At 43.8% G+C, this 26,070-nt stretch overlaps 1 protein-coding gene across 1 annotated transcript in view; it reads left to right on the top strand.

Annotated features, from left to right (window-relative positions):
• The window catches only part of LOC140163683 (centrosomal protein of 112 kDa-like), a 105,872-nt gene that overhangs the window by 15,789 nt on the left and 64,013 nt on the right, over positions 1-26,070 (top strand). Inside the window, 5 exon segments of the mRNA XM_072186998.1 lie at positions 11,331-11,381; positions 11,384-11,626; positions 12,259-12,384; positions 13,060-13,408; positions 13,907-14,025. Of these exon segments, the coding sequence (XP_072043099.1) occupies positions 11,331-11,381; positions 11,384-11,626; positions 12,259-12,384; positions 13,060-13,408; positions 13,907-14,025 (888 nt within the window).

Consider the following 26,070-nt stretch of genomic DNA (forward strand, 5'->3'; position numbering starts at 1 on the left):
ATAGTCAGCGTTTGGCTCCCTACTACGCATGGTGCGATGAGCGCAATACATCTCCCACTAGAGCCCCTGTGCCCCGAGTGGCAGATTTTCTGACAGAAAAGTTCAGGTCAGGACTTCAGCAGGCATCGATAGCCAACTATAAGTCAGCCATTCTCTCGATTCATCGGGGATTTGAAGACGGGTCGACTATCAATTCAGATGGGTCCCTAAGTCTTCTTCTCGACGGTATGTTCAACGGCGCCACGCCGAAAGGAAGGTGGTCCCTCCATGGGACCTCAACACAGTCTTGGAGTATATTAAGGGTCCCCTTTTGAGCCCCTGTCAAAACCCTTAAATACGTCACTCTTAAGCGGCCTTTCTTCTGGCGTTGGCTTCGGACGGCGCTGCTCAGAGTTGCACGCAGTCTCAAGTCAGCCTCCGTGATTTACTAACAACGGAGCGACGCTGTTTCTTCGCCCGGATTTCCTTGCAAAAAATGAGCGAAGTACATTCCGACACTCGCCCTCTTCCTCCCCAATATTGGGCAGGGTTCGTCAATAGCGAAGACAGGTTGTGGTGCCCGGTGAGGCGCTACAGCACTACCTGGCGAACACAAACCTTAAGAGGGGCTCATGACCGCTTATTTATCACTCACGCAGAACCGCACGGTCCAGCCGCTAAACAGACTCTGGCACGGTGGCTGGTCCAGGTGTTGGTGGACTCGAGGCGGCAAAGACGCCGCCCCAAGGCCCACTCAACCAGATCTATCTCATCTTCGTGGGCCTACCATAGGGGGGTCCCCATAGAAGAGATTTGTCAGGCTGTGTCTTGGAAGAACCCGTCGTCCTTTTCCACGGTTTACTACAAAAAAACGTAAACCAACGACCAGGCGATAAGTTCTCCAGGGCTATTCTGCGGAGATAATATGGTGGTTGGGTATCAGGTGTTTTGCGGACAATCAGAATTCCAACATGGTAAGAACCAGTGTTTCTATTCTTAACCACTGAACTTTCAGTTCAGGGGTTTTTGTCTGTTCACGTAGTCTTTCTGTTTCCCGGCCGTGAGGGGGGGGAAATAGTTTGACCTCGCGATTACCATGCTACCCACTCTCCCGATCCTTATCAGATGCTGGCCAATCTTGTACCTCCATCCGTCGGTTACTTGCTAGATCGATCTTTCAGATGTTGATGCAAGAGTATCTTAATCAACATCGGAACGGTAAGATCGACCGGTGTACTGAGTCTAGTCCCAAACAAAAATGTTTGGTAGACTCATAACCGGTGCGATCTTACCTTTCCGATGTTGATTATCCCGACCCCGACCGCCCCTACAAGTTTGGCGAGTAGGGGCTGCCCAAGTCGGATAAGGGGTGATTATCGTAGGTGACGTCACCGAATGGGTGAGTCCACTGGGGGGATCGGGGGTTTTTGTTATTTATTCATTTATGTGGGACAAAATGACTATTGGTTTTTTCCGCATCTCGGGATCGATGCAAGAAGTATCTTAATCAACATCGGAAAGGTAAGATCGCACCGGTTATGAGTCTACCAAACATTTTTGTTTGGGACTATTTCCAACTTAAATCTCTCTACTTCTCGAAGAAAATTATGATTTATTATCTCATATTATGTAATTTTTAAACAAAGTTGATAAATATTGAGTAGTGTATATTAAACTTTGACTGTCCAATACATTTATAATAGATATTGAACATAAATTAGTATGTCATACATGTAGGCTTACTTCTGGCCAAATTTGGGCAAATTTGGTTGTGTAATGACAAATTTATGGCTACTTAATTTTTGTGGTAAAAAAGGGAAATTGACATGAAAAGGTTTACTCATCAATTTTAATTATCAATGAATGACTCTGATATTTCATAGCTTTGAAGGTCATAATATGGGTAATGTTCACAAATAATATTAGCCAGTTTGAAAACACAGGTCAAATTCAAGATTCTGATGTTTGTGCAATTTTGGATGTGACTGATGTCAATGTGAACGGAAATCACACACTGTAGACTCAGTACACGGTCGATCTTACCGTTCCGATGTTGATTAAGATACTTCTTGCATCGATCCCGAGATGCGGAAAAACCAATAGTCATTTTGTCCCACATAAATGAATAAATAACAAAACCCCGATCCCCGGTGGACTCACCCAAAAGGTGACGTCACACCATATGATCGTCCCTTATCCTCCTTGGTCTCCGACTGACACAGACGTGCCTATCGATTGTTCATAGCACTGTGTATCAATTTCTCGACCAAGGCGAGATATACGGTTGTAGGTTCACACCTTAGGTAAAACCAAACCGGTATTGTTCGGCTGAGGATAGTTTTGACGGCATTTTCTGGCGAAAAAGTGACAAAAAACGATCCAAAACTTAGCTACATATCGTGCCTCCGTTTGTATACGGGACACACGAGCAATTCAAAATGGCATTCCCACGTACGTAAAACAACCATTGCAGCCTGTAAGTTACAATAGATGTTTGTACATACACATTGTATTTCATGTACGGTAGGTTATTGTTGCTATGTTAGGGTGATTACTCTATCGTTATGTCTTCATTACCGTCCGATAAGACGAGTTAATCAGATATTCATACGGTGGGGATTGGTAGGGACCCGTCTGACATTTAGTAATAAAGTTAGCCAGTCCTTACCTTACCACTAACGTTAGCGACCAGCCTCCGTGCTCAGGTTTGCTTACTGGGCTTGAGTCGCGTGTTGGGGGGGGGGGGGGAGTGCCCCCCACCATTTTCCCCTCGCTTCGCCTCGGCCCTGTAGGGCTTGCCCTTCCCTGGTGACGGAGCGGACCCACACCGCTCTGTTTCACCCTCAGGGAGTGCTCACGATCTTCTAGATGTCTTTCTTTTGCTTAGGACTCTCCGAGTTCCAGCTTGACGATTGGGATAGGCTCCATCATCGCCATAAGACGAAGAAGAAATCTACCAAGGGCACTGGTAAGGTCGATCACGGTGGATTCTGCTGTGACAGCCCCTATGGGTCATGGCAGGTCTGCTTAAGGGGGCTCGGTCCCCGGACAAGCAGGCGGTTCCTTCGGGACTGCTAAGCGTCCAAAGGCTCAGCAGCCAGCGAAAGCACTGACTATACGTCGGAGCAAAGTAGCAGGCAGCAGAGCGGTAACCACCAGCGAAAACCCTAGCGGGTTTTGCAGCAGGAGGATACCAGTCGACACGGTAGATTCTGCTGTGACAGCCCCTATGGGTCATGGCAGGTCTGCTTAAGGGGCTCCGGTCCCCGGACAAGCAGGCGGTTCCTTCGGGACTGCTAAGCGCGTCCAAAGGCTCAGCAGCCAGCGAAAGCACTGACTATACGTCGGAGCAAAGTAGCAGGCAGCAGAGCGGTAACCACCAGCGAAAACCCTAGCGGGTTTTGTAGCAGGAGGATACCAGTCCTCTAGCCAAAAATCCTCACGGGTTTTTAGCAGGAGGACACCCGTCTGTTGCAGGCATATCTACGGGCTCAAACAGCCACAGTAGTAGCCAGCGACGGGCAGCATGCAAGGGTACCCGGCTTGCCTGGGTTGAACCCTAGCATGCATGGGTTCAGCAGGGACGATACCGCGGCTAGCGCTGTGGGTGTAGTCTTAGCAGAACCAACTGGGGTTGTCACACAGCAGCGTTCCATGGCGGGACCGCCGAGTGATACCCTGGGCCCTAGAATAGCTGCTGGCTGTCCACAGGGACTGGCTGGCGATTATTCAGGGGTTGGGCTCGCAGTCTCTCACGGGACAGCGACCCAGGTGCATTCGGTGGCAGCTACAAAGGCGAGCCTACGGCTTGACTTCAGTGGTAGCCGCTATGCACCGCCCATAGCTGCCGTGAGTGGTCCGCCACACACAGCGACCTTGGGCGAAGCTCTAGAGGGTACAGTAAGTAGCTTGAACAGCCTAGCTGATCAACAACCCACTTATGTCCTCGAGAGCCAGCGGAGCGTGGGTGATCCATTATCGCCAATGGGTCAATTACCCTCTCTTGATCGATCACTGTCAAATCAACAGGGCATAGCTCCATTGATTGGCGCTGCCTATTCAGGTGGCGAGGTGATTGATCGGGGTATGCACGCTCAGCTACCCGTGGTACTAGGCAAGCTCCCTCTAGCCAAGGGACAGTCGGTATAGCGGGGTACCCATACACACGGCTTGATCCCCTTGCGGGGAACGCAGTGAGGCATGGGTACAGTGGTACACAGCCGGGAGCCCTCACGGGCACCTACGCTGGAACCACGCATACAGCGGTACACAGCCGGGAACCCTCACGGTTACCCATGCTAGTACCGCACCGGTACCACGCCAGCACACAGCTTGATCCCCCAAACAGGGAACGCAGTGTGGCGAGGGTACAGCGGTCCACAGTTGGGAACCCTCAAGGGTACCCACGCTGATACCGCACCGGTACCGCAGCACCCGCCTTAGTCGCCACAGTCTCTGTGGCAACAAGGGGGGGGGAGGCGGTGCTGGTACTGCAGTACCATGGGGTTACCCTGGTGGCGGATCCTTTCAGGGTCAGCTGCCGGCTGGGTATGCCCCGTGGTACCCGCCGCAGGGTGTTTCTTCCACGGCCTAGCACCGTGGCAAGTGTCGCCTAGCGATGGCCATGCAGTACCAACATCAGCTGTTGACCAGGCCAGCCGGCATGGGGCTAACCCAGATCTTGATCAGGGTAGGCCCGTGCTGCTAAGCGCTAGGACGGCGGCTGCGAGAGCATCGCGGACCCAGTGGTGCCATGGCGGATACCTCAGGGTCTTGCGGGAGTACTCCCTCTTCTGCTGGCAGGTAGTCGGCGAGCCACACAGTGGTTATGCCTTCTTACCCGCTTTCAGATGCCCGTCCTCAGTTACCGTCATCATCGGGCATGATCACGGATACTGTGGGCGAGGAAAGGAGTCGGAAGCTGAGTCCGGTAGTGACATCACTACAATCTCCTTCCCCGCTGCCCAGCGAGGGGAGCAACAGCACTGATCTTCCTCCGGACACCCCCTATGGGGAGTCCATGGAGGAGGACCAGGGATCCTTTCAGTAGGATGCTCAGCTGCTGCTTCCTCACAGGGGACGCCTGCACTCTCATTCCCGGCAAACCTCACGGGTAGATATCGTGGGGCTGTCGAGCTCAGTAGAGCTATGGCGCCGCGTGCTTGCACGCTTCCTCTGCGTGTAACAGCGGAGGACCACGGGACCTACCTGAGGGGATCCGAGAGGGACCCAGATGTCGTCAAGCGTATCACGCTCAGACAACATCTGAGCTCTTCCGCGAGGTGAGCCTATTAGCGGTGCTAACAGCTAGCCTCAACGAGAGCTCCATGGGCCTAGCCCATAGGGTGTCCACTCAGCGCCGGGGGGTGGGGCCTGCCACTCCAATCGCTCAACGCGATGGAAAGGCAGGGTCCTTTTTCTCTTTGGATGCTTCTGCGCTACGGTGGAGGACCGTGCAAAGAAGTTACCAGCGGAGCACTCTGAAGAAGTCGGAAACTGCCCTTACCATGGGTAGGAGCTCCGACTTCAGCAGGCCGTGCACCACCAACAGTACCGAGCCCACTACCTCTGTAGCACCCATTTCTGGGAGCCCCAAGCGCACCACAGGAACACCTGGCAAGCCCTGAAGAAGAGCAAGCGCTCTTCCAAGGCCAGCCAGGCAGAGCATTCCTGGGGGGCTCAGCGGTTTTTCCACAGGGGATCTCCCAGTGGGCGACCGCTTATGGCTTTCACCCAGAGGTGGGAAACCATCTCTTTGAGCGCCTGGGTATGGTCAGTGGTGAGTGGGGGTTACAGACTGGCAACCCAGTCTCCCCACATTCGTCTGCACATTTCAGAGGTCCACAGTAGTGCCGTCAGATGGCCCCAGCGTCGGGCACTACTGACAGGGATCACACAGCTTCTCACGAAGCGGGCGATTGTCCTGTCTACCCCCGTTCTACGGGTGATCTTGGAGCCATTGGCTCCAAGGAAGACCGGCGACGGGAGCCCCATCCGAAACCGCAGGCTGTTGAACACGTTCTTCAGGCCCAAGAGGTTCAGAATGGGGACTCTCGCCTCGGTGCTAGCCTGCCCCATCAGGGGCATGGGAACAGCATCGCTAGATCTCTCGGGCGCCTATCTGCATATGCCAATCGCCTCTCAAGATCGGAGGCATCTGCGCTTCTAGGTACAGGATCAAAATTACCAGTTTTGATACCGGCCATCCGCCTGTCCATCTCTCCCAGGGTGTTTAACACTCTTGGTCAGAGCGGTGGCAGCGTGCCTGAAGCACAGGGGGTGTCAACATCAGTTGCTACCTGGACGTTTGGCTCATATCACGGACGCACTCCACTGAAGACTACGGGTCTCATGGGGTTGATAGTCCGTGGGGTGCGGACCCTGGATTTTTTGATCAGCTCAAAAAAGTCCAGCGTGGTCCCGACGCAGAACACCACTATTTGTAGGGGCCCAGATCACCCTCACGGAGGGGTTCGCATGTGCTCTCACCCGAGCGGGTGGCGAACATGGTGCGGTGTGCCTGACTCTTGGCCGAGTCTCGGGCAAAACCCGCTGTGGCATGGATGAAGGTGGTAGGCCTAATGGCCAGTATGGTAGACCTCGTACTGTACTGCCGTTTCTCGTTAGGCTTACCCAACTACACCTTCTAGCCTGCTTGCAGGCCCAGTCGTCACCAATATCCCTCGCGGTTCCGTTGTCGGAGATCGCGCGAGAGAACTCTGGTGGTGGACCCATCAGCCCAATTTGACCCAGGGTGTCAGGTTTCCTGCACCCCCGGTATGTCCCGTAGTGACGCCCATAGCCTCACAACGGCGCTGGGGGTCCACATCCACGGAGACTCCGTCTCGGGCCCATGGGGGCCATAGAGACAGAGTTTCACATCAACCTCCCTCGCTTACGAGGAGGTGATCGTGGAATCACATACCGTTGTCCTGACGGATAACACAACCGTGGTAGCCTACCCCAACAGACAAGGGGACTCCGGGCCACCACGATTGAGCCTGCAGGCACGACACCTGATAGGGTGGGGCAAGTTCAGGCAGATTACGACGAGAGCGATACACATCGCGTGCGTCACCAGCATCCTCGCGCACAATCTGTCACGAGGAAGGGTGTCGGGACCAGCAGAATGGTCCCTTGCTCCGCCGGTCGCTCAGACGATCTTCAAGGGGATGTACCACCCCTCGAAAGATCTGTTCGCATCTCATCGCAATCATCCACTGCCGGTGTACTGCTCAAGGGTCGCGGACCCCCAAGCATTCACCGTGGGCGCTCTGTCCATAGACTGGGGAGGATGACAGCTTATGCAGTCCCTCCGATCTCACTACTCATGAGGTGGTGACCAAGATCGGGTGGGAAGACTGCATTGTCATTCTGCTAGCGGCAAGGCCGCTGGCACTCCCAGTACCAGACCTACTCCGGATGCCCGGGCGGAGGTACCAGTCTATCACTAGAGCACCTGCAGTTAGCTGCATGGCCCTTACCAGGAACGCAGCAGCGGAGGGATACTTTTCATCAGAAGCTGTTTTTCTCATCGCCGGGCTAGGCGGAAGTCTACCCTCCGTGCGTATAGCCAGAGTCTGGCTCCATACTACGCTTGGTGCAATGAGACAAATAGCTCTCCCGCTAGAACCTCTGTGCTGCTAGTTCGGAGTTTCTGACAGAAAAGTTCCAAGCAAGACTTCAGCGGGCCACTGGGGCCAGCTATAAGTCAGCTGTCCTCTCCATTCACCGAGGTTTCGAGGCGGTCGACTATCATAACCGATGGTTACCTTATTAGTCTCGCCTCGACGGTATGTTCAGCGAGTGTCTACCAAAAGGAAAGTGATCCTCCTAAGGGATCCCAACACAGTCTTAGATTACTTTAAGGGTCACCCTTTTGACCTTCCGTCAACAGCGACGCTTAAATACGTAACTCTCAAGATGGCTTTCCGGCTTGGCGTTGGCTTCGGGGCGGCGGTGCTGAGTTGCACACGGTCTCGAGGTTAGCTTCCGTGTACACAAACACTGGAGCGACACTGTTTCGGCGCTCTGTTCTCGTGACTCTGAGCGGGCGCGGTGCATACCGACATTCGTCCCTCTCCAATCCCCAGGGTTGGGCAAGGTTCGGCTGAAGCCAAAGATAGGCTGGGGTGTCCGATAAGGCGCTGCAGCACTATTTCTTCCGAACACAAGCCTTGCGAGGGACCCACGACCGCCTTCATCACCCTTACAGAGCCTTTTCGGTCCAGCCGCTGTCGCAATGGCTGGTCCAGGTGTTAGTGGGGTCCGGGGATCGCGAAGGTTTCGCGTCCCACGACCCACTCGACACGAGCTATCTCATCATCTTGGGTATACCGTTCGGTTGTCCCTTGAGGAGATCTAGCAGGCGGTGTCCCGGAAGCCACCTTCGCCCTTCTCTCACGATACTTCCGTTTACGTTAGTAATCAGAGGCGGGGCGGGAGGTTTACCGGGACATTGTTCGGGCGATCATAATACGGTGGTGTACGGGTACCAGGTTTTCAGACTATACAGAATACTCAGCATGGTAAGAACCAGTGTCGCTATTCTTAACCACCAAACTTATTAAGTAAGGAGGTTTATGTCTGTGATCGCGTGGTCTTTCTTGTTTTCCCGACCGTTGGGGGGAAATATTTCTGACCTCGCGAAAACCATCGTTACCCGCTCCCGATCCCTGATCAGATGCTGACCAATCTTGTACCTCCATCCGTCGGTTACTTGCTAGATCGATCTTTCAGATGTTGATGCAAGAAGTATCTTAATCAACATCGGAAGCGGTAAGATCGACCGGTGTACTGAGTCTAGTCCCAAACAAAAATGTTTGGTAGACTCATAACCGATCGCGATCTTACCTTTCGATGTTGATTATCCCGGACCCGCCACCCCCTACAAGTTTGGTCCGGTAGGGGATCCCAAGTCGGATAAGGGGCGATCATATGGTGTGGCGTCACCTTTTGGGTGAGTCCACCGGGGATCGGGGTTTTTGTTATTTATTCATTTATGTGGGACAAAATGACTATTGGTTTTTCCGCATCTCGGGATCGATGCAAGAAGTATCTTAATCAACATCGGAAAGGTAAGATCGCACCGGTTATGAGTCTACCAAACATTTTTGTTTGGGACTAAACCAAAGTATGTTTGAGAAAATAATGATTTAAAGTGTTTTCACACACTCAGTGAATTCAATGGGATATATTGAAACATATCAACCTGTGTTAGCTTTCGTTTTAAAACATTGTTTACAATTTATAGAAGCGGATGTGACATTTTCAATTGTGAACGTAATATTTCATTATTATAAACAGTATTTGCTTATCAAAAATGTAAGCTTTTGGCACTTCTAACACATATATTTTGTGAGATTCTATTGAATTGAGCATTGATGCTACAATGTTTTTCCTGACCCTTTATATTTTTGAATTTTTGACAAGCAAAATGTTTATAATCCTGAAATATTCCGTTCACAATTGAAAATGTCACATCCACTTCTATAAATTGTATACAAAACTGTCCCCTAAAGACAACAACAAAGCCATAAAATAATCATATGTGACATGTATGAAATAATATTAATAAACCTATTTTAGAAAGTCAAATATCAAGTTCTTCAAGTCTTTTTGCCCCAAAACTACTAATTTTGAGGATGTGACATGTGAACGGAAACTGAAGCTTTTTGAGTCCCCTGTCACAATTAAAGAAAGCATACTGAATTAAAGATTTGTTGTGTTTTTTGAACCCCCACAAACCTGTAATGAAATAACTTCAAATTGGCATCCTAGCCCTATTCCAATCTCAGTTCTTTGAAGAAACTATTTTGGATGTGACAGGTACCATGGATGTGACACATGTGAGCGGAAACTTTGAAATGACATCTGCAAGCTAAGTTGATGAAGGAGTTTTCATTAAATGGTGTCATTAGATAGCTCATAGCAGGGGAATTTTAAAACCAAGGAGACAAAATTCTACCACATATTTGTTAATAAATTATACTATTTGGAAAATTAATCGGATGTGACAAAATTGTGAACAGAATTTGTTGGCAAAAATTCAAAATATTGCTGTATCTTCATATTAAGAGCAACAAGTGTAATTTGGTCAACAAATAATATCAAGACTCTGAACTTTACTAAAACACACTAGTTTGCCATTCATGTAAAGTATTAGTTGATCTATTCTACATTGAATAAGGTACATCTATGTGAACGGAAAATGTCACATCCGAATTCAGAAATTTAAATGGTTCTCATGCTAGTTTAACTGACAACTTATACTTTGTTCATGTATGGCTGTATAGTGCAACTTGTTCACTACATACATGTAAAAACAACAAAAGCAGCTGGTAGGCTCAACATAGTTCAAAGTGGCAGCATTGGAAAACAAATGTCTGTTTCCAGGTTGCTAGTGAAATGTGTTTTTTTGACCACTTCTGACCCCTGTGCACCCTGAAAGATAAAAGCAAAAAGGCCGATTAAGCTAGTGGAGGTAGGCCATACAGAGCCAATGAAAAATCACCAACAGTAAATTCTGTAACCCCAAAAAAAATCAAATTTGTTTGATGTCTTTTGTTCTGGAAAATCCGTAGCCACAAATTGCTAAACCTGTGCAAGCTTCAAAATTTGCCATTCTGATCATGCGGATCTCAAGCACTGCCACCATTGGGTAACTCAGTGAAATGGTTAATTAAACATATTCAGAACTGGATCCGGACATGCCGAACAAGTGGACATCACATCATATTATAATATGTGCTAGCAGTGTGGTTTATAGATCTTGCTTAAGGATACAAATTACAATCAAACATGAAGTCAAAAGTCAAAATTTAATGTTTTATATTTTATAAATCATGATTCTGGAGGTAAAATTTAGTGGTTGTCCAAGGGATAAGTACATAGCTCAATATGGTTGTCCCCAGTGATTTTTGGAGAAGAGGATACAAATGTAAGTGCTTATTTCGAACACTTATAGAAAATATAACACTAGGGGCTAGAATCACAGAATCAATTCTCGTAATGATTCTTGTAAGATTTGGTTGCGAGAATCAACTTCTCTCATTGTATCATACACTAAGTGCAGTGACTATGATGGATTTTGATTCTCGCAAACGAAGACGAAATATAGGCCCTGCACTACTATTAATTGTCACAACATGTGCATTTTGAAAGAAGCAAGTGCATTCCACTGGCGTATGATATTGTAAACTACGTACGACTCAAAAATATCATTGGCTTAATTAGAACTGTAACAATTTTAAAACTGCAAGTTTACCTACATACACATCATTTTAATCTCATTTTCCTTATCGACTTGAAAGACTAATTTTTGTTTAATTATCATAATCATCTCTCCTCAGTCAATCTTCTTCGACGAGCCATCTCGCAACAAATCTCCACGCATGCGTGATAATCGGATGCCAAATCGCCTCCAGACTGGGTAAACGGCGAACTAATGAGCGAGGCATTTTCTGGTTCTTCGCAACAAAGCACAAGGGGGTTTGGGGAACCCAGCGCAACATCCACTTTGAGAGAGAGATATCGTGAGGGGACAGGTGTGGATTTGCACAGAAATGAGGATGCATTACCAGGCAACAGAAGAACAGGGACTGGTAATTTGCATAATGGTTGCGAAGCGCAGGTGGTCAGAGGAAGGGTACGTATGGTGTAATAGAATATGATATTCATTTTTGAGTAAAAGTTGCCAACCACTCTACAAATTAAGTAATGCTGACTGTAGAGATTCATCAGGTTTGTTATTGTTCAAATAATAGAGATTGTTTTTACAAAACCAAAACTTTTTTTGGTGAAATGATGGTAAAAACTCACCAACTGACGTTTCATCCGTCTTGTTCAGTTGGAGTTCTTCAGAGTTGTGAATCTCTGCTACTGTGCGAACTATTGTTGCCAGTCCTTGAGTCGCTTTGTAGCAGAGGGTTGTAGAGATTGCTCATGTTGTAGGTGCCCTCGTCTCGGTTCATGGTGTTATTCATTCCTGAGATCCTCCTGATCCATATGGATTCCTTTATCCATCGCTTGATACGTACCTCCTCCTTATCAATAACTCTCGACTCCTCCCAGTTAATAAAATAATTACTTCTTGCTGCATGGTCAGCAACAGCTGACTTATTTTGTTCACTCTCAGAAACTTTGTGTTCTGATCTGATGTATTTTCTAGAACAAGCTCTGTTTATCTTTGTTGACCTGCTGTACTTGTATGTTATGCTATATTATATTGCTGCTTACCTGTACCAGGAAAATACAGCATTTAATTTGTTTAACTTACAGGACGAGATTCGTTCCAAACACAAAGCATCGTTTACGTTTTCTTCAGATGAAGATGAGTCGGACCAGAGGCATAGAGAAAGACCTGTGAGGAGGAAGTCTAAGTCACCTACAGCAAGGAATGCATTGGTAGGTGTTGCATTAAATGTATTGGTACCATCTGCCTGTGATTATGGACTAGAGAAGTACTTCATCAATCAATATTAAACATCCAATCCCCGAAATAGTCTGAATAACATAATGGAAAATGGTTATATGTTGGTAATTTCAACCCAAAAATTACCAACATTTGCGCTTTTCCTTCCATTACTGTCATCATATTATGAAGTGCCAAAAAGCGGAGATTTTAGTTCAATATATGTGACATGATCAAGGGGAATGAGTCGGATGTCGCTAATATCGTTTTTGAGATATTGGCAAAAACAGTGTTCAAATTCTTTTGTTTTATATTATTGTTTTCAGCCATTGATAAATTGCTCATAACTTGGTAACCAGATGTCAGATTTTGATGGGGTTTGTATCAAACTGTAGCATTTGTAAACTGCCAGAAAATTATGTAAAAAACCTCTTATTGAATGTGACTCATTCCCCTTCATCCTGTCACATATAGGAAAATATTTTACCTGATAACCCCATGTTGACATTAGCTAACTAAGCTGCATTTTTGCTCAAAAGGGAACTGTAAGTCATGACATTTCTTATCTGCCATTTTGGCCCCTAGCTTACTACACCTGATTTTCCCAAATTTTCCGATCTAGATTTGCAATGGTCAATTAACTTTGTTTTGTATCCATTTTGTCAAAGAGTGACACTAACATCGAAATGGGAGCCTACACACACGAATGGAGACTACCAAGCAACAACTACCAGACAACCGCAACGAAAACATCAAGATACACAGCTTACAGCAGAGCTGATAATTCATCTCGTGATGAAGCAGGTCTCTTGCGTCAACATGAGAAGGAGCTGGAGATGAGGACAAAAATGACAGAGGCAAAATTCCATGAGGAAAAACTCGGAATACAACAAAGGCATGATGAAGCCATACAGAAGATCTTAGATCGGAAGAACACTGAAATGGAGGAAATGAAGTCACATTACAGATCAAAAACACGAGAGATGGAAGAAACTATTAGAAAACTGGAAAAGAAAGGTATGATATCTACGCAAAGGCATAAACCCACAAGCCTCAGCACACTTTACGGGAATTCACTGACCACTGTCGCCCAATAACACTCTATAAACTATTTAGCAACAATCAGGGATCTGCAGCTAAGAAGCGTGACACCCTATACATACCAAAATAAAACCCATCACAGCCAAGGTCAGCTTCCCTTTGAGTTCTTGTTTGGTACCTTTGAGGGATCCTCCGTCTATAAAAATTAAGCACTCATTAAGTAGACTCCTAGTTGATACCGCAGTTTGATTAGTTAATAGAATCAGAGAAATTTCTCATCTTCTCTATCTCTGGTAGAACATGGTAGCAGACTAGCGGTCCACATCCATAAATAGGTTAATGCAGCATGCACCGCTGGCCGGGGAGATTAGCTGGCCGCTGCAGTTATAAGAGAACATCTTGACAAGACTATCTGGGGTGTGCTCTTAAAAAATATTACACATTTATCTATGCTTATTGATATTATACCTTCAGCACAAAACCAATCTAAAGAAATAGCAATGATGAGAGAGAATAAGGACAAACAGATAGCAGAGTTGAAGAAGATGGTGGATCAGAGCAGTATGTCAACACATAATGAATTTGAGAAACAGGTATGTGGGCAAAACAAGGCACAGTAATGGATAAAAGGAAAACCCAGACTCCCTATACCACCTTGTCTGTCAGCTATGGAGGAATAATTGGGGTTCTTGGGGATAACACAAATGAAATAGTGAAGTAAATCACACAGACAATCATGTTTCATCCGTTGTTCATCACTTTTCGCGTGGTTTACTTCAGCTCTAGCAGATGCGCCTGAGGCAAGTTGTTAAACGGGGATGAACAACAGTGAAATATGATTGAATCCCTTTCAATAATGAAAACAAGCTAAATATTGTCTAATTCACAGGATTATTTCATGAGGAATGTCCAGTTTAATCATTGCCAGTCAACAATACAAGAAGATTGCTGATTTTTCTCTTGATATCAGAAAGGAAACTACAGAATAAAACGGCTATGTTTAGCTGCTCCCTCCAAAATAATGAATTTAACATGTATCCAATGAAAAAGTTATCATAGGCCTCATACAAGAGTGCTCAATACTAACATTACTGTCAGTAGAGCTAATTATAAAATAATTAATTAAGTTTAATTAACACATCATGGCCACTACTTCGAGTTTCATGCTACAAGCATGTAGCAATCATCAGGTGGAATGATGTGACAATGATCACACAGTCTTATTTTTTCTTAGCACGGTTGGCTGGTTTGTATCCATGACGACATTTAGATACTAGCTCAGATCTTTTATTAAGGGCACTTGAGCTATTGGTTTTTTTGGCAAGTAGGATTGCCAGCTTTTCATCAATGCATAAATTACAGTTACCAGATTGCCTCATACAAGTGTTTGATTTCGTTATTCGGAAGAAATAACGTACGAGGAGAGCAATCAAGAATCTAACACAGCAAGCAATAGAAGAAGTAATAACAAACATAGAACAAGAAAAAGAAAGGCAATTTGGTTTAACCCGCCATTTAGCAACAATGTAAAATCGAATGTAGGAGGAAAGTTTCCCAAATTAATCAAAAGCATTTCCCTGCGGGAAGCAAGCTAAACAAGATCTTTAATAATTACAGTATGAAAGTCAGCTATAGCTGCATGCTAATATGGGCTCTATAATGAGATCACATAACACTCGTATCAGGAATAAAGCCAAGAACACTCCTAAAAAGGAGTGCAATTGCAGGACTAAAAGCAGCTGCCCCCTTAAAGGAAATGCTTAACAGAGAGCATCATTTATAGGGCTACTGTCCAATCGGGCAATACATCTATGTTTTATGTGGACTTATCGGGGGGAAAGTTCAAAAATCGCTATAACAATCATACTAAGTCATTCAGGCACAGCAAGTATGAAAAAGAAACTGAGCTATCAAAATATATCTGGAAATTAAAGCAACAAAACAGTGATTACAGCATCAATTGGGAAATTGTGCTCAAATCAAACACTTGTATGAGGCAATCTGGTAACTGTAATTTATGCATTGATGAAAAGCTGGCAATCCTACTTGCCAAAAAAACCAATAGCTCAAGTGCCCTTAATAAAAGATCTGAGCTAGTATCTAAATGTCGTCATGGATACAAACCAGCCAACCATGCTAAGAAAAAATAAGACTGTGTGATCATTGTCACATCATTCCACCTGATGATTGCTACATGCTTGTAGCATGAAACTCGGAGTAGTGGCCATGATGTGTTAATTAAACTTAATTAATTATTTTAGAATTTAACATGTAAGCGTTTCCCTTAACTTGCGTTCGCGTATATGTTGTTGTCAAAGTGTGGATTCGTCAGGAAGAGTTTTAACATACATATTACTATACAATGTGATGAAAACCATGGCGAAATGGATATAATGGTTGTTTTCATGCTAAAAAAGCACACAAAAAATGAAGTTGTTTAAAGGAGTATTTCATGATCCTAGCATCCTCTTTTTATGACATTTTTCAGTAGATATCCACAAAAAAAAAATTCCAAAATTTCAGTTGATTCTGTGAATTATGTTATGCATGATTTATGTGAATTACGCTACTCCATAGGCAGTTTTTTGTGAAAAGTAAGGGAATGAGGCTGTGCATCACAAAATGCCCCTTTAAGTCACACCTCATCTTAAATGGTTTCCAAATTTCTGACTCAATTGAGATTACACTAGTAATGACCTTGACCTTGTCCTCCTGTTCCTACCCTAGTTACATGATGCTATTGCTGACTTTGAGTAATTCAGATTACACTAGTAATGACCTTGTCCCCCTGTTCCTACCGTAGTTACATGATGCTATTGCTGACTTTGAGTAATTCAGATTACACTAGTAATGACCTTGTCCCCCTGTTCCTACCCTAGTTACATGATGCTATTGCTGACTTTGAGTAATTCAGATTACACTAGTAATGACCTTATCCCCCTGTTCCTACCCTAGTTACATGATGCTATTGCTGACTTTGAGTAATTCAGATTACACTAGTAATGACCTTGTCCCCCTGTTCCTACCCTAGTTACATGATGCTATTGCTGACTTTTGAGTAATTCAGATTACACTAGTAATGACCTTGTCCCCTGTTCCTACCCTAGTTACATGATGCTATTGCTGACTTTGAGTAATTCAGATTACACTAGTAATGACCTTGTCCCCTGTTCCTACCCTAGTTACATGATGCTATTGCTGACTTTGAGTAATTCAGATTACACTAGTAATGACCTTGTCCCCTGTTCCTACCCTAGTTACATGATGCTATTGCTGACTTTGAGTAATTCAGATTACACTAGTAATGACCTTGTCCCCCTGTTCCTACCCTAGTTACATGATGCTATTGCTGACTTTGAGTAATTCAGATTACACTAGTAATGACCTTGTCCTCCTGTTCCTACCCTAGTTACATGATGCTATTGCTGACTTTGAGTAATTCAGATTACACTAGTAATGACCTTGTCCCCCTGTTCCTACCCTAGTTACATGATGCTATTGCTGACTTTGAGTAATTCAGATTACACTTTGAGTTATGGCCCTATCCCCCCCGTTCCTACCCTAGTTACATGATGCTATTGCTGACTTTGAGTAATTCAGATTACACTAGTAATGACCTTGTCTCCCTTTTCCTACCCTAGTTACATGATGCTATTGCTGACTTTGAGTAATTCAGATTACACTAGTAATGACCTTGTCCCCTGTTCCTACCCTAGTTACATGATGCTATTGCTGACTTTGAGTAATTCAGATTACACTAGTAATGACCTTGTCCCTCTGTTCCTACCCTAGTTACATGATGCTATTGCTGACTTTGAGTAATTCAGATTACACTAGTAATGACCTTGTCCCCTGTTCCTACCCTAGTTACATGATGCTATTGCTGACTTTGAGTAATTCAGATTACACTAGTAATGACCTTGTCCCCCTGTTCCTACCCTAGTTACATGATGCTATTGCTGACTTTGAGTAATTCAGATTACACTAGTAATGACCTTGTCCCCTGTTCCTACCCTAGTTACATGATGCTATTGCTGACTTTTGAGTAATTCAGATTACACTAGTAATGACCTTGTCCCCCTGTTCCTACCCTAGTTACATGATGCTATTGCTGACTTTGAGTAATTCAGATTACACTAGTAATGACCTTGTCCCCCTGTTCCTACCCTAGTTACATGATGCTATTGCTGACTTTTGAGTAATTCAGATTACACTAGTAATGACCTTGTCCCCCTGTTCCTACCCTAGTTACATGATGCTATTGCTGACTTTGAGTAATTCAGATTACACTAGTAATGACCTTGTCCCCCTGTTCCTACCCTAGTTACATGATGCTATTGCTGACTTTGAGTAATTCAGATTACACTAGTAATGACCTTGTCCCCCTTTTCCTACCCTAGTTACATGATGCTATTGCTGACTTTGAGTAATTCAGATTACACTAGTAATGACCTTGTCCCCTGTTCCTACCCTAGTTACATGATGCTATTGCTGACTTTGAGTAATTCAGATTACACTAGTAATGACCTTGTCCCCTGTTCCTACCCTAGTTACATGATGCTATTGCTGACTTTGAGAAATTCAGATTACATTAGTAATGACGTTGTTCGCGTGTTCCTACCCTAGTTACATGATGCTATTGCTGACTTTGAGTAATTCAGATTACACTAGTAATGACCTTGTCCCCTGTTCCTACCCTAGTTACATGATGCTATTGCTGACTTTGAGTAATTCAGATTACACTAGTAATGACCTTGTCCCCTGTTCCTACCCTAGTTACATGATGCTATTGCTGACTTTGAGTAATTCAGATTACACTAGTAATGACCTTGTCCCCCTTACCCTGTTCCTACTCTAGTTACATGATGCTATTGCTGACTTTGAGTAATTCAGATTACACTAGTAATGACCTTGTCCCCCTGTTCCTACCCTAGTTACATGATGCTATTGCTGACTTTGAGTAATTCAGATTACACTAGTAATGACCTTGACCTTGTCCTCCTGTTCCTACCCTAGTTACATGATGCTATTGCTGACTTTTGAGTAATTCAGATTACACTAGTAATGACCTTGTCCCCCCTGTTCCTACCCTAGTTACATGATGCTATTGCTGACTTTGAGTAATTCAGATTACACTAGTAATGACCTTGTCCCCCTGTTCCTACCCTAGTTACATGATGCTATTGCTGACTTTGAGTAATTCAGATTACACTAGTAATGACCTTGTCCCACTCTCCCTACCCAAGTTACATGATGCTATTGCTGACTTTGAGTAATTCAGATTACACTAGTAATGACCTTGTCCCCCTGTTCCTACCCTAGTTACATGATGCTATTGCTGACTTTGAGTAATTCAGATTACACTAGTAATGACCTTGTCCCCTGTTCCTACCCTAGTTACATGATGCTATTGCTGACTTTGAGTAATTCAGATTACACTAGTAATGACCTTGTCCCCTGTTCCTACCCTAGTTACATGATGCTATTGCTGACTTTGAGTAATTCAGATTACACTAGTAATGACCTTGTCCCCTGTTCCTACCCTAGTTACATGATGCTATTGCTGACTTTGAGTAATTCAGATTACACTAGTAATGACCTTGTCCCCTGTTCCTACCCTAGTTACATGATGCTATTGCTGACTTTGAGTAATTCAGATTACACTAGTAATGACCTTGTCCCCCTGTTCCTACCCTAGTTACATGATGCTATTGCTGACTTTGAGTAATTCAGATTACACTAGTAATGACCTTGTCCCCCTGTTCCTACCCTAGTTACATGATGCTATTGCTGACTTTGAGTAATTCAGATTACACTAGTAATGACCTTGTCCCCCTGTTCCTACCCCTTTACCCTAGTTACATGATGCTATTGCTGACTTTGAGTAATTCAGATTACACTAGTAATGACCTTGTCCCCCTGTTCCTACCCTAGTTACATGATACTTTGAGTAATTCCACTAGTTACATGATGCTATTGCTGACTTTGAGTAATTCAGATTACACTAGTAATGACCTTGTCCCCTGTTCCTACCCTAGTTACATGATGCTATTGCTGACTTTGAGTAATTCAGATTACACTAGTAATGACCTTGTCCCCCTGTTCCTACCCTAGTTACATGATGCTATTGCTGACTTTGAGTAATTCAGATTACACTAGTAATGACCTTGTCCCCCTGTTCCTCCCCTAGTTACATGATGCTATTGCTGACTTTGAGTAATTCAGATTACACTAGTAATGACCTTGTCCCCTGTTCCTACATGATGCTATTGCTGACTAGTTACACTAGTGATTGCTATTAGTTACATGATGCTATTGCTGACTTTGAGTAATTCAGATTACACTAGTAATGACCTTGTCCCCCTGTTCCTACCCTAGTTACATGATGCTATTGCTGACTTTGAGTAATTCAGATTACACTAGTAATGACCTTGTCCCCCTGTTCTTACCTACCCTAGTTACATGATGCTATTGCTGACTTTGAGTAATTCAGATTACACTAGTAATGACCTTGTCCCCCTGTTCCTACCCTAGTTACATGATGCTATTGCTGACTTTGAGTAATTCAGATTACACTAGTAATGACCTTGTCCCCTGTTCCTACCCTAGTTACATGATGCTATTGCTGACTTTGAGTAATTCAGATTACACTTTGTCCCCTGTTCCTACCCTAGTTACATGATGCTATTGCTGACTTTGAGTAATTCAGATTACACTAGTAATGACCTTGTCCCCTGTTCCTACCCTAGTTACATGATGCTATTGCTGACTTTGAGTAATTCAGATTACACTAGTAATGACCTTGTCCCCTGTTCCTACCCTAGTTACATGATGCTATTGCTGACTTTGAGTAATTCAGATTACACTAGTAATGACCTTGTCCCCTGTTCCTACCCTAGTTACATGATGCTACCTGACTTTGAGTAATTCAGATTACACTGATGACTATTGTCCCCTGTTCCTACCCTTTACATGATGCTATTGCTGACTTTGATTAATTCAGATTACACTAGTAATGACCTTGTCCCCCTGTTCCTACCCTAGTTACATGATGCTATTGCTGACTTTGAGTAATTCAGATTACACTAGTAATGACCTTGTCCCCCTGTTCCTACCCTAGTTACATGATGCTATTGCTGACTTTGAGTAATTCAGATTACACTAGTAATGACCTTGTCCCCCCTGTTCCTACCCTAGTTACATGATGCTATTGCTGACTTTGAGTAATTCAGATTACACTAGTAATGACCTTGTCCCCCTGTTCCTACCCTAGTTACATGATGCTATTGCTGACTTTGAGTAATTCAGATTACACTAGTAATGACCTTGTCCCCCTGTTCCTACCCTAGTTACATGATGCTATTGCTGACTTTGAGTAATTCAGATTACACTAGTAATGACCTTGTCCCCCTGTTCCTACCCTAGTTACATGATGCTATTGCTGACTTTGAGAGTAATTCAGATTACACTAGTAATGACCTTGTCCCCCTGTTCCTACCCTAGTTACATGATGCTATTGCTGACTTTGAGTAATTCAGATTACACTAGTAATGACCTTGTCCCCTGTTCCTACCCTAGTTACATGATGCTATTGCTGACTTTGAGTAATTCAGATTACACTAGTAATGACCTTGTCCCCTGTTCCTACCCTAGTTACATGATGCTATTGCTGACTTTTGGGTAATTCAGATTACACTAGTATTGACCTTTTCCCCCTGTTTCTACCCTAGTTACATGATGCTATTGCTGACTTTGAGTAATTCAGATTACACTAGTAATGACCTTGTCCCCTGTTCCTACCCTAGTTACATGATGCTATTGCTGACTTTGAGTAATTCAGATTACACTAGTAATGACCTTGTCCCCTGTTCCTACCCTAGTTACATGATGCTATTGCTGACTTTGAGTAATTCAGATTACACTAGTAATGACCTTGTCCCCTGTTCCTACTACCTAGTTACATGATGCTATTGCTGACTTTGAGTAATTCAGATTACACTAGTAATGACCTTGTCCCCTGTTCCTACCCTAGTTACATGATGCTATTGCTGACTTTGAGTAATTCAGATTACACTAGTAATGACCTTGTCCCCTGTTCCTACCCTAGTTACATGATGCTATTGCTGACTTTGAGTAATTCAGATTACACTAGTAATGACCTTGTCCCCTGTTCCTACCCTAGTTACATGATGCTATTGCTGACTTTGAGTAATTCAGATTACACTAGTAATGACCTTGTCCCCTGTTCCTACCCTAGTTACATGATGCTATTGCTGACTTTGAGTAATTCAGATTACACTAGTAATGACCTTGTCCCCTGTTCCTACCCTAGTTACATGATGCTATTGCTGACTTTGAGTAATTCAGATTACACTAGTAATGACCTTGTCCCCTGTTCCTACCCTAGTTACATGATGCTATTGCTGACTTTGAGTAATTCAGATTACACTAGTAATGACCTTGTCCCCTGTTCCTACCCTAGTTACATGATGCTATTGCTGACTTTGAGTAATTCAGATTACACTAGTAATGACCTTGTCCCCCTGTTCCTACCCTAGTTACATGATGCTATTGCTGACTTTGAGTAATTCAGATTACACTAGTAATGACCTTGTCCCCCTGTTCCTACCCTAGTTACATGATGCTATTGCTGACTTTGAGTAATTCAGATTACACTAGTAATGACCTTGTCCCCCTGTTCCTACCCTAGTTACATGATGCTATTGCTGACTTTGAGTAATTCAGATTACACTAGTAATGACCTTGTCCCCTGTTCCTACCCTAGTTACATGATGCTATTGCTGACTTTGAGTAATTCAGATTACACTAGTAATGACCTTGTCCCCTGTTCCTACCCTAGTTACATGATGCTATTGCTGACTTTGAGTAATTCAGATTACACTAGTAATGACCTTGTCCCCCTGTTCCTACCCTAGTTACATGATGCTATTGCTGACTTTGAGTAATTCAGATTACACTAGTAATGACCTTGTCCCCTGTTCCTACCCTAGTTACATGATGCTATTGCTGACTTTGAGTAATTCAGACTACACTAGTAATGACCTTGTCCCCCTGATCCTACCCTAGTTACATGATGCTATTGCTGACTTTGAGTAATTCAGATTACACTAGTAATGACCTTGTCCCCTGTTCCTACCCTAGTTACATGATGCTATTGCTGACTTTGAGTAATTCAGATTACACTAGTAATGACCTTGTCCCCTGTTCCTACCCTAGTTACATGATGCTATTGCTGACTTTGAGTAATTCAGATTACACTAGTAATGACCTTGTCCCCTGTTCCTACCCTAGTTACATGATGCTATTGCTGACTTTGAGTAATTCAGATTACACTAGTAATGACCTTGTCCCCTGTTCCTACCCTAGTTACATGATGCTATTGCTGACTTTGAGTAATTCAGATTACACTAGTAATGACCTTGTCCCCTGTTCCTACCCTAGTTACATGATGCTATTGCTGACTTTGAGTAATTCAGATTACACTAGTAATGACCTTGTCCCCCTGTTCCTACCCTAGTTACATGATGCTATTGCTGACTTTGAGTAATTCAGATTACACTAGTAATGACCTTGTCCCCCTGTTCCTACCCTAGTTACATGATGCTATTGCTGACTTTGAGTAATTCAGATTACACTAGTAATGACCTTGTCCCCCTGTTCCTACCCTAGTTACATGATGCTATTGCTGACTTTGAGTAATTCAGATTACACTAGTAATGACCTTGTCCCGCTGTTCCTACCCTAGTTACATGATGCTATTGCTGACTTTGAGTAATTCAGATTACACTAGTAATGACCTTGTCCCCCTGTTCCTACCCTAGTTACATGATGCTATTGCTGACTTTGAGTAATTCAGATTACACTAGTAATGACCTTGTCCCCCTGTTCCTACCCTAGTTACATGATGCTATTGCTGACTTTGCTGACTTTGAGTAATTCAGATTACACTAGTAATGACCTTGTCCCCCTGTTCCTACCCTAGTTACATGATGCTATTGCTGACTTTGAGTAATTCAGATTACACTAGTAATGACCTTGTCCCCTGTTCCTACCCTAGTTACATGATGCTATTGCTGACTTTGAGTAATTCAGATTACACTAGTAATGACCTTGTCCCCTGTTCCTACCCTAGTTACATGATGCTATTGCTGACTTTTGAGTAATTCAGATTACACTAGTAATGACCTTGTCCCCCTGTTCCTACCCTAGTTACATGATGCTATTGCTGACTTTGAGTAATTCAGATTACACTAGTAATGACCTTGTCCCCCTGTTCCTACCCTAGTTACATGATGCTATTGCTGACTTTGAGTAATTCAGATTACACTAGTAATGACCATCTCCCCCTGTTCCTACCCTAGTTACATGATGCTATTGCTGACTTTGAGTAATTCAGATTACACTAGTAATGACCTTGTCCCCTGTTCCTACCCTAGTTACATGATGCTATTGCTGACTTTGAGTAATTCAGATTACACTAGTAATGACCTTGTCCCCTGTTCCTACCCTAGTTACATGATGCTATTGCTGACTTTGAGTAATTCAGATTACACTAGTAATGACCTTGTCCCCCTGTTCCTACCCTAGTTACATGATGCTATTGCTGACTTTGAGTAATTCAGATTACACTAGTAATGACCTTGTCCCCCTGATCCTACCCTAGTTACATGATGCTATTGCTGACTTTGAGTAATTCAGATTACACTAGTAATGACCTTGTCCCCTGTTCCTACCCTAGTTACATGATGCTATTGCTGACTTTGAGTAATTCAGATTACACTAGTAATGACCTTGTCCCCCTGTTCCTACCCTAGTTACATGATGCTATTGCTGACTTTGAGTAATTCAGATTACACTAGTAATGACCTTGTCCCCTGTTCCTACCCTAGTTACATGATGCTATTGCTGACTTTGAGTAATTCAGATTACACTAGTAATGACCTTGTCCCCCCCTGTTCCTACCCTAGTTACATGATGCTATTGCTGACTTTGAGTAATTCAGATTACACTAGTAATGACCTTGTCCCCCTGTTCCTACCCTAGTTACATGATGCTATTGCTGACTTTGAGTAATTCAGATTACACTAGTAATGACCTTGTCCCCCTGTTCCTACCCTAGTTACATGATGCTATTGCTGACTTTGAGTAATTCAGATTACACTAGTAATGACCTTGTCCCCCTGTTCCTACCCTAGTTACATGATGCTATTGCTGACTTTGAGTAATTCAGATTACACTAGTAATGACCTTGTCCCCTGTTCCTACCCTAGTTACATGATGCTATTGCTGACTTTGAGTAATTCAGATTACACTAGTAATGACCTTGTCCCCTGTTCCTACCCTAGTTACATGATGCTATTGCTGACTTTGAGTAATTCAGATTACACTAGTAATGACCTTGTCCCCCTGTTCCTACCCTAGTTACATGATGCTATTGCTGACTTTGAGTAATTCAGTTTACACTAGTAATGACCTTGTCCCCTGTTCCTACCCTAGTTACATGATGCTATTGCTGACTTTGAGTAATTCAGATTACACTATAATGACCTTATCCACCTATTCCTACCCTAGTTACATGATGCTATTGCTGATTTGAGTAATTCAGATTACACTAGTAATGATTGTCCCCTGTTCCTACCCTAGTTACATGATGCTATTGCTGACTTTGGACTTGGCTTAATGATGCTATGGCGATGTACAGATTACACTAGTAATGACCTTGTCCCCTACCCTGTGATGCCTCATTCTTTGATAATTCAGATTACACTTAGCCTACCTAGGATGCTTTTGCCATTGCTATTGGGTGTACACTATTTTTGTCCCCTGCACTGCCGGATGCATTGCTGACTTTCACACTAGAATGACCTTGTCACACCATTAAAAACATCAGATTACACTAGTAATGACCTTGTCCCCTGTTCCTACCCTAGTTACATGCATACTCTTCTGTAGCGCTTTTTCATGATTGTGGCGCTACAAAGCAAACTGAGGGGTAATTACTTGTTTTCCCCTGTTCCTAGTAACCAATACTTATAATAAACCAATTTCGTCCCCTGTTCTATAAATGATGCTAGTGACTTTGTTTAAATCACTAGTAATGACCTTGTCCCCCTGTTCCTACCCTAGTTACATGATGCTATTGCTGACTTTTAGTAATTCAGATTACACTAGTAATGACCTTGTCCCCTGTACCCTGACATGATGCTATCCAAATAATTACATAGTAATGACTTTTTTGTTAGGCCTATAATGTGCGCTCTTTGAGTAATTCAGTTCAATAATGACCACCCCTGGCATACCACGCTGCAAACTTTAGATGCTATTGCTGACTATTATTGTCGTTGACCCTCTCTCCATGCTACTGACTAAACGCAATATTATTGCCCTAAAATTGCTGACTTTGTTTAATTACACTAGTAATGACCTTTTCTTCTGTTTCTTTTATCTATGCCCGTTTGAGTAACAGGGTTAAATATTCCTACCCTAGTTACATGATGATGTGTTCAGTCTTCAGATTCTTAATGCCTTGTCCCCTGTTCCTACTTGTTACAAACCCAAACAAATAATTACACTAGTAAACCTTTCCCCTGTTCCTACCGATATTAAATGATGCATTG

Source organism: Amphiura filiformis, chromosome 11, assembly GCF_039555335.1.
Source record: "Amphiura filiformis chromosome 11, Afil_fr2py, whole genome shotgun sequence".
Classification (NCBI taxonomy): domain Eukaryota; kingdom Metazoa; phylum Echinodermata; class Ophiuroidea; order Amphilepidida; family Amphiuridae; genus Amphiura; species Amphiura filiformis.